Genomic DNA, 9,539 nt, shown 5'->3' on the forward strand with positions numbered 1-9,539 from the left:
CAGTCGAGCTCAATTTGGAAATCGGGTTACCGTCCAACACTGCTGTGTCAGGTTCATGAAAAATGGTCCAAACATTAGCGTCCTGCTGTCAGCTCGCGTCCCACCAGGCGTGACTCCTCGCCACCGCTTTGCAGTTCGTTTTTTCTTTTCTTTTTTTAACCTCCGTCTGCTGCAAAGCAGAAACTGCTAATATCAGCTGACTTTGACGGCTCGCTACCCTCAGGCTGTTTCCTTTTTCATATTCACACTGGAGCAGTTTCAAGTTTGTGGATGGGAGCCATATTGTTTGTGTCCGTCTCGATTAGGTCGGCGTCCGTCAGGCCTCGAGAAGAAGTGCTGGCTTTAGCAAGTCCTAACTGCTGAGCTTTTTCCTGCCATTAGGATTATTATGTTATGTGCCATTTAAAGGCGTGGATCTATCCCACAGATAATTAGAGACATGAACCCTTTTATGGGTAAAATTAAGTTGTAGAGTGAGCAGGCGAGCCTTTGGTGTAGAACTTAATGCAGACTAAACAAGGCTGCTTAGCCACACTGAGTAATCCCTGAGCCTTTCATATCTGTCTCCTCTTTTCAGGACCAAAGCTCTTCCCTTCTTAGCTTTTCATTTGTGCTCATTTTCTTACTTTATTTTTTTCTTCCTCTTCATCTTTTTCAATTTGCTGCTTTTTGCATTCCCTGCTTTTTATTACATTGCTCCCAAATGCCTCTTGCATTACTCCTCTATTTTCTCTTTCCTCCCTGCTGTGCTTTTCCTCTCTAATTCAATCAACCCCTCCTCTTCCACCTCCTTCCATCTCTTATATCACTAACCACTCTCATTCCCCTTATTTTTCTTCTGCTTCTTTTAAGGTAACGTGCTGAGCCACCTGAGTCACTCGTTCTTCACGCAGAGCTTCCTGGGCAGCAAGGAGCATGGCGGCTTCCTTTACATCAGCCCTTCCTTCCAGTCGCTGCAGGACCTGCTCCTGCCCAACCCGCCCTACCTCTTCGGGATCCTCATCCAGAAATGGGAGACGCCCTGGGCCAAGGTCTTCCCCATCCGCCTCATGCTGCGGCTGGGAGCAGAGTACCGATGTGAGTTGAGAAGAATACGAGGCTCCGTACTGTGCCGTCACGGTGATTAAGAAGTAATAATGATGTGATTATGTTGCTTTAATGGCACTCAGACATGTTGCTAAAGAGCTGAAGTTCCCATTTAGTTTGATATGCAAAGAAAATGAAGCTGAGCAGTTTAAAAGCACAGACAAAACAATCCCAGATGCTGGATGTAATTTACAAATCTGCCCTTACACTTTGTGCACATTTGTTTTACCCACAAAACCTGTTTGTCACTATTTTTACCAGATTTTTTTTTCTTTACGGTGTGGACAGACTACCTCGGATGATGCATAGGCACAAATGATAAAGGTGCAGGCGTCTTCGGTGTCTGACGTGAAAGAACGGTGGACATATCTATGGCTTTTCCTCCAAACACTGGTCCTGTGTGGCACAGTGAGTGAGGCTCAAAGTGTAGCCAGAAATTAAGGAGGGCTGTGTCACAATATGACCCCTGCTGCCACATCTGGTCACTAACCAACTAAATACCTTGACAATTAATGCAAAAACAAACTGAATATATAGAAGCAAAAGATTCAAAACAAAAAGTTTGTTAGAAGAAGAAAATTGGGGTGTTTCGGCAGCAGGAGCTTGTTTGTAAGGATGCGTTCTCCAGCTGTTGTCTTGAACCATCCCAGGAGGGCATAGCATGGAGAATAATGGCAGCCGCACTTTTCGGCTTCAACTCAGCAGGTATCATCAACATTCAGTCAACACACATCAAAGTTTTTACCAAACTTTATTAGATCCACACAGGCTAATGTGCTGTGAACTTATAAATCTCTTAAAATCACAGAGGTGACTTAAATGCTTTTTTGTTAACTAAAGGCAAATAAAACACTATTGTTTTAGTTTTCCAAGGCATAACATTTTTTTCTTGACTTCTCTCAAACATCTTCACTAGTTTCTTAATAATACACCTGTTTCCCTATTGGAGTTTCTCAATCGGCGTTATCCACACATACAACACCCGGTTGCCAGGGAAAAGTGAATTGCTCATATTACTTCCTGTTTAACAGACATTTCTGCACACAGTTGCGATGATGTCATGTTTCTGATGTAGGTTGCAATCACTTTGGGGCTGATTTAATCTGGTATGAATTCATTTTGTAGTGTTGCTGTTAGTAGACTGGGTACATCACTTCAGTTATGTTTGGTTTTTTTTGCTGTACTTCACAACCACAGTCACCTCAAGGTGCTTTATAATATAGAGAAAAGGATGATCCCTGTAAGAGCAGAACTTGGCTATGGTGGGAAGGAAGGAGTCTGTTTTAGGAGGCTTCAGAAATTTGAATTCTGGACTGAAGTGAAGTGGAGACGCAGCAGATGTTTGTAGGATTAAGTTAAAATGAGCTGAGGTTACTCCAAAAAACGTTGCTCCTATTTCAAGCTTAGACAGCACTGAGGTCCCTGGGAACGTTAAGTGTGTGAGTATCCTGTAATGGTCTGTTGGGTAAAATATAAAGATCTAGAGAACTTAGTATGTCAGCTGACTTCATATCATGGCTTCCCACATGAAGGAGGGATTTAACGGCGACGCTGCTTTCACCAAATCTTCTTCACTCACAGCCAGACCTGCCAGTGCCGAGCACCGCCCGCTCGGCTCTGTGAAGCGCCTTGTCTACATCCAGCGAGCACGGATAGAATACATTAACAAAGCCGCACACAGTCGAAGCTCTTAAACACAAAACAGTTGCGCGGCTCGAAATCAGCCCACCACACAAACGGCGCTCTTCTCCACGCTCTCACCTCTTACCTCCGGCGCTGACCAGCAGAAGGCCGAGAGACTCGTCAGCACGAAGTGCAGATTGAGGCTGAGCTTTATTTCTTTCTTTGCTAATGAGAGTTTATACTGAGATCTCTTTTCCCCCGGCTGTTTGCAGTGATAAGGCTAAAAATAGTCATCTAAGAAGCTTTAGTCGCTGAAGGAAAAAAGCAGCTGCTGTATTTTTTATTTATTTATTTTTTCACTTGTGGATTAGGAGTTCACTGTGTGTGATGCGTGGGGTCTCTTGTTCTGCTCATTTGCATTTATGGATGAAGAGGAGGGAAAAAAAGAAGTTGTGTAACATTGAAATACCTGGAAAAAACCTACAGACCACAAAGCCCCAGAGCACTAATGAAATAAAGAAGCAGCTATTTTCTGCTGCTTGCTAATTCATAAGGAGTCGTCACAGCAGGGGAGCCACGTGTTTGATTTGGCAGCTTTTTGCGCAAATTTTTTTCTGACACAACTCCAGAGAGATTTCTGTCTTCTGTCTCCTCTGAGTTCTTTCACTTTTTAGGGGATTGTGTAATGAAATCAGCTGTGAAATTGTTTTGAAAATAGCAAAAAATATAAGTCCATGAAACCAAATTTGTGGAAGAGGAAGATTCTCCTGTAATCACCAGTAATCACTGTGTTCTGCAGTTTATCCGTGCCCGCTGTTCAGTGTTCGCTTCAGAAAACCGCTCTTTGGAGAGACCGGTCACACCATCATGAACCTGCTGGCGGTAAGTGCTTTGTTTTTCTCTTCCTGAGCTCACTTTTTAATCATTTTAAAGGTTAAAGAGCCCCCCGCTATATGCTGGGAATGTAAACAGGAATGTAACGATTCAAGTGATTTGTTTGTTATGATGTTCATTTCAGTTCATTTATGTTTTTCTTTTTTTTTCACTGTCCCAGGACTTCCGTAACTACCAGTACACGCTGCCGGTGGTCAAAGGTCTGGTTGTGGACATGGAGGTGAGGAAGACGAGCATCAAGATCCCCAGCAATCGCTACAATGAGGTGAGCGCCCATCCGGTTGTATTTATTTTCACACAATAATGATAGAGAAAATGATAAAGATTTCCACTTCATAGTGCTGCTTTTTCACTCATTCTACACACTTCAATCGTGCAATGCAACCACAATGCTCTTCTTCACCAAATCTCTCTGTTCCTTACATGGTGCATACATACATTTAAAAACAATCACCATTAACAGCAGGCTGGTGAGATGCATTAGCTAACTTCACAGTTAGAATACACTGAGGAATATGGAAGCCTGTTTCTGCCAGCAGAAAAAGAAATGCAATTCATAAGCTAAAATTCCAGGTTATTATCTCAAAATTTTATGTTACTACCTCAAATCTCTGAAAAAAGCTAAAAAGTTAAGAAAATAACGTGAACTTTTGACCTGCTATTTATTTATTTATTTATTTATTTACTGGCAGAAACAAACGTTCATAGAGAGAAACCCTAAAGGTGATAACGAGAAAAAGGTTCCTCTGGCCATCCAGCTTGTTAGTCTCTGCATGTGAGAAGATAAATGGTGTAAAAATTACATCTGTACATTTAAAGTTAATGACCTGAAACCTTTGCTGTGTTTCAGCAGTGCTTCAAACTCAGGAACAGGGGATGTTGTCTGGGTATTTTTCTTACTTGGGATACTTTCTTCTTAATAATATAAACGTTTTAACGCTATTCATTTAGAACTGAGTGAATGACAAGCCTGGTGTTTAATTACATTGAAAGTCACATTTCAAAGGTCTCATACGTGTAGTTGCCTTGGTCATAATTCTTTGGTCCACCTACGATTGACGTTTGATTTACCACAGCTAGAAATCAACATTATATTCAGGACATGTGTCCTGAGATTTTATTGGAAACATTCACTGCCTCTCCTCTAAGTTGCATAAACTTTGGTTGCGTAGTTTTTGTGTAATCTCTGACAGTCAGTCAGATGGACTCACAGCTGCCTGTATACATTTGTTATTTGGAGTCTTTAGTTTCAGTCTTTCTCAGTGTGGTCACATTTCTTTAATCAGCATGAAAGATTTAGTGCACGTGTTTTTATTTAAAACTGGGGTTTGTTCACCTGTTCTGAACTCGTTATATCGTCCTGATAAACACCATCCAAATTATAATGAATAAAAAGACTAAAATTACAAAATGAAATAAAATTACAGAAATTATAAAAGAATGTTATAACTCTGGCTTGCACCCCACCTCTGTGATGGATCTCTGTTTTTTGAGTGTTTGTCTTTATAAAATGAATAGAAAGTAAAATCCTCGCATTAAACATTAAAAACAAATTCCAGAAAATGAAGGAAAGCAGATTTTCCTCTTATATAATTCACATTTAAGCATTATTTTCAGGATCAGGCATCATTTTTCAATCTTTCAACATGCAGACTCCCTCCATCAGACTAATGACATCAGTGAATGAGGCTGACTGTGTGTAGGTGCTGCGTGACAAATTCTCTGGAGTCCCTGCAGCTGAACATGAGGTGTGGGCTGCCCACGTGTTATAACGCTGCTGCCTCGAGGGTGTGAATGAACGGCGTACCAGAAGAAGTGATACGCGTTTGGGTGAGAAATAAAGCCGCGGTGGAGAGTGCGGTGCCGGTTGTAGCGTTTGGCTGTCAATGCGGTAACAGATGGGAAGCCAGTAATGTGGAGCGGGCACTGTTGCTCAACAGCTTGCAGTCGAGCTTTTTTAGCGCAGCGAGTGGTTAAAACCCTCCAGATTTTCAGTTTTATTTCTACATTTTCAAAGGATGGCTTCAAAGAGAGGCAGAGGCAGGAGAGTTAGCAGAATTAATATGGGAGATCTTTCGGCTGTTGATATCCACCCGTGACGTGTTCTTTTCCCACAGTCTGTCAGCGTCGTCCCGTTTAAACTGAGGACTTTACCCACAAGCCCACTGCAATTAGGCTTAACCAGGCAGCCTCTCTGCTCCACGCACACACAAAGGGCTACTTAATTAGTCATGCATATTATTTGTCCTTGCAGCTGATGAAGGCCATGAACAAGTCCAACGAACACGTGCTGGCCATGGGGGCGTGTTTCAACGACCGGGCCGACTCCCACTTGGTGTGCGTCCAGAACGATGACGGGAACTATCAGACGCAGGCCATCAGCATCCATCACCAGCCGCGCAAAGGTGCCGACTCAGAAACCGACTCGACCGTCACACTTGAGACCTCCTTTATCTGTGGCTCGTCTGGAAGGCTGCGATGCCTGAAAATCCTCCCCCTGACTGTTTGTCTCATCTGTTTGCCTGAAAGTAGCTCAGCCTCTTACTTCATCTCTTTGTTTGTTTCAGTTACTGGAGCCTGCTTCTTTGTGTTCAGTGGTGCTTTGAAAGCCTCGTCTGGCTTCTTAGCCAAGACCAGCATCGTGGAAGGTGAGAACAGCGTCAGCAAAGCTACACGTTGGCTGCAGAAATGTTGAAATTAGTCAAAAGAATTGTCACTAAAGTTAAAATAAATAAATAAAGTAAATAACCATGATCCTCAGTACTGAGTAAAGCAACTGAGCAGCTTTTTTCCTCCTATAGATGGCGTCATGATTCAGATCACAGCTGAGACGATGGACTCTCTACGTCAAGCCCTGAGGGACATGAAAGACTTCACCATCACGTGCGGTAAAGCTGACCAGGAGGAGAACCAGGAGGTCGTCCACATCCAGTGGACGGAGGATGATCACAACTTCAACAAAGGGTGAGATGGGGTGGAGGGGGTAGGGAAGTCAGGAGGGGAAGGGGAGCTGGAAGAGATGCATTTATGTCACGGACAATTGAACTGATAGCTTCCCGGGCGCTGCATTTACTACTTTGCTATAAAAAGTCATTATGCACGCCGGGGGAAGCCCTGTGAGGGAGAATCTTAGCAGGGTGGAATGATGCGGTCTGACACGGCTGTGAGATCCGGACCGCTGCAATCAATTTTAGCACAGGATGATAAAATCTGCTCATTTAAAAGCGACTCTTCACCGTTCAGTCTAATTTAGGCCTGTCACCAGATACGATATGACTTCATTAAGAGGATATTTTCACTGCACAGAAGCTGTTTTAACCCTCAGCCACTGTCACACAATTAGAGTTGGTCTACAGTGTATATTACGCTCTTTTCTTTCATGTTTATTCATAAAATAGAACAGCCCACCAGAAGCCTATTGCTGCATAATTAAGGAATAGTTCAGGGTCACCTGATCCAGCATTGATCCAGTGACTGAAACGAGCTGTTTTAGCTCATCTCCCTCTAAGACAGCTTTTTTCTGATTGGCTGCCCATCACAAACGGATGATCTGCGCAGCAGGTGGGCTGTATGGCTAAGATGACCATTTAACTACACATTCGTTCAACACTTAATTTTATACAGTTAAAGCCTTTCACTCAGGGCCGTTTACAGTTAACAGATAACCTAACATGTGTTTCTTCGGACTGTGAGAGGAAGCTGGAATAGGGCTGTTCGATATAACGATATATATTGGATGACGATATAAAAACGTCTATCGTTTCATTTTACGCTATCGTTTGTTTCGTGGTGTCGCAAAATAAACTCTTTACGGCAATATTTTTTTTCATCGTTTTGATGGTCACTGTAGTGGCTATATTAATTTCTTAAAGTTCTCTCTTTCTCTTGTAATATAACCACACTACAGACGGACAAGTGACTGTTTTTATGCGTTGTGGTTAGCAACAACGACGGTAACAGCATCACGTGTCCGCTTGTTTATGTTCCACGTAAACCTTTCACAATAAAGCTCAAGATCCTGTTGAGACTTTTCAAAATAAACTGAATCACGTGAAAGAGCAGATTATTTACGCATGAGAAGCAAAAAAGAGCCACCAGGTGCTAAAAAATAAACCTTAGACTCAAACGTTAGAACAGGCTTTTCCCCGCAGCACGCCATGTAATAAATACTCACAAAGAAAACGGTGGCTGTTACAACTTATGACTAAAAATGTATCGTTTCATACATCAGTTAAAACACTCGACTCCAGGTACATGACGCGCAGCTGGAAACACTTCCCACAAGTTGAGATTCACAGAATTTACAGAAAATGTTACATTTTTGTGGTTTATATCGTTATCGGAAGATAGAATTCTTATATCGGGATATGAGATTTTGGTCATTCATTCATTCATTTTTCATTTTCATTTATTTATTCATTTTCAGGCACAACAAATACCTATATTGAACATAAAATGCACAAAACAAAAAAATCATATTGCACAGCCTAAGCTGGAATACCCAGAAGGAAGCCATGCAAACTCCACACAGAAGGAGCCCAACCAGGGTTCAAAGTTCAAGGCACCTCAGTACCAACTGAGGAAAAACAGCCTTAAATGGAGCGTTTAGAGCAGCATGACCTTTAAAGACGTCCACACAGTGGAATAACTTAATGATGCAAGGCAGCGAGGTCTCGTTTAACATTTGCCCAGCAACCGTTAAAAAACAAACTGGTGTTCACTAACACAGAGGGCAAAAAACCCTGCAATTTTAAAAATCAAAAAAAAAAAAGAGCTTACTTTGGCCTCTGCTTGATGCTTTGATGTTGGTGCTTTTGCTGCTCCAGCCGATCAGCTGGCAGGTCAGCGCTTTGCTCAAGGGCAAAGGGCTCAGATGCTGCAGAAACGGTTTATTTGGGTCTCCCACAAAGAATCAGCTTTTGCTTACTCGCGCGCTTCATTTGTAAGTTGTCTTTTGTGTGTTTGTTCAGTGTCATCAGCCCAATCGACGGGAAGTCCATGGAGTCCATACCCAGTGTCAAGATCTTCCACGGCTCCGAGTTCAGAGCCAACGGCAAAGTCATCCGCTGGACCGAGGTACAGTCTGCTTATTTTACCGAGCGCCAGTGAGGAAATCAGGCCACCACTGAAGCCTCTCAGGACAGACAGCTTAAACTGTTTTAACCTTCATCCCGCGAGGCTGCAGCTCCATTAACTCAGGCTAAAGTAAACTCTGATGACACACGCCAGCACGCCATGATAATTTCTCCTCATATACAGTAGGAAGATGAGAGGATTGAACATATTGTGTTCATACAAGTTCAAGGATTGTTTTATTTAGAGAAAGAGTTGAGTGCAGCCTTAAGACCCTGTTTTTGTGCTCAGGAGGTTGGGGGGGGAAAAAAAAAAAGAGGTCAGTTTATCTCAAAAAGTCTGAGTCACCTTCCTCTGCTCCTCACGGACCCTCGACTTGCTGTCCTACCCATTCTCCTCATTATCACATATTACAAACAACCCCAAAAATATATGTATCTGTTTTCAAGTCTGCTGGTCTTATTATAAAGTTGTTTTTCTGTGCTGCACTCAGGTGTTCTTCCTCCAGAGCGAAGACCAAACCAGTGTTCTGAGCGACCCGGCCGACCACAGCCGCCTCACGGAGAACGTGGCGAGAGCGTTCTGTATGGCTCTGTGTCCACACCTGAAGCTGCTGAAGGAGGACGGCATGGCCAAACTGGGACTGAGGGTCACTCTGGACTCTGACCAGGTAGGACTCTGAGAAGGTTTGTTTATTGATGTAGATCCTGATGTGTAAACAGACCTTTGCATCAACAAAGAATGAACACACTTGAGGCCTGTAAACCAAGTTTATTATAGTTACCTCAAACTAGATCACAAACAGAAATATTGGGGACATGTGGAACGAATCCTTCTAAAGACTGAACCCTGCCACAGTCCAC

The 9,539-nt window shown here is 42.8% G+C and overlaps 1 protein-coding gene across 5 annotated transcripts in view; it reads left to right on the forward strand.

Moving 5' to 3' along the window:
* zfyve9a (zinc finger, FYVE domain containing 9a) overlaps positions 1–9,539 on the forward strand; it is a 37,677-nt gene that overhangs the window by 24,581 nt on the left and 3,557 nt on the right. For all 5 annotated transcript variants that reach the window (XM_085140145.1, XM_085140141.1, XM_085140144.1 and 2 more), the window contains exons 11-18: positions 853–1,077; positions 3,509–3,591; positions 3,764–3,868; positions 5,858–6,008; positions 6,171–6,251; positions 6,405–6,567; positions 8,574–8,679; positions 9,170–9,346. In XM_085140145.1, coding sequence (XP_084996271.1) covers positions 853–1,077; positions 3,509–3,591; positions 3,764–3,868; positions 5,858–6,008; positions 6,171–6,251; positions 6,405–6,567; positions 8,574–8,679; positions 9,170–9,346 — 1,091 coding nt within the window. The remainder of the gene's footprint in view (positions 1–852; positions 1,078–3,508; positions 3,592–3,763; positions 3,869–5,857; positions 6,009–6,170; positions 6,252–6,404; positions 6,568–8,573; positions 8,680–9,169; positions 9,347–9,539) is intronic.

The sequence above is a fragment of the Neolamprologus multifasciatus genome, chromosome 18 (assembly GCF_963576455.1).
Source record: "Neolamprologus multifasciatus chromosome 18, fNeoMul1.2, whole genome shotgun sequence".
In the NCBI taxonomy this organism is placed as follows: Eukaryota; Metazoa; Chordata; class Actinopteri; order Cichliformes; family Cichlidae; genus Neolamprologus; species Neolamprologus multifasciatus.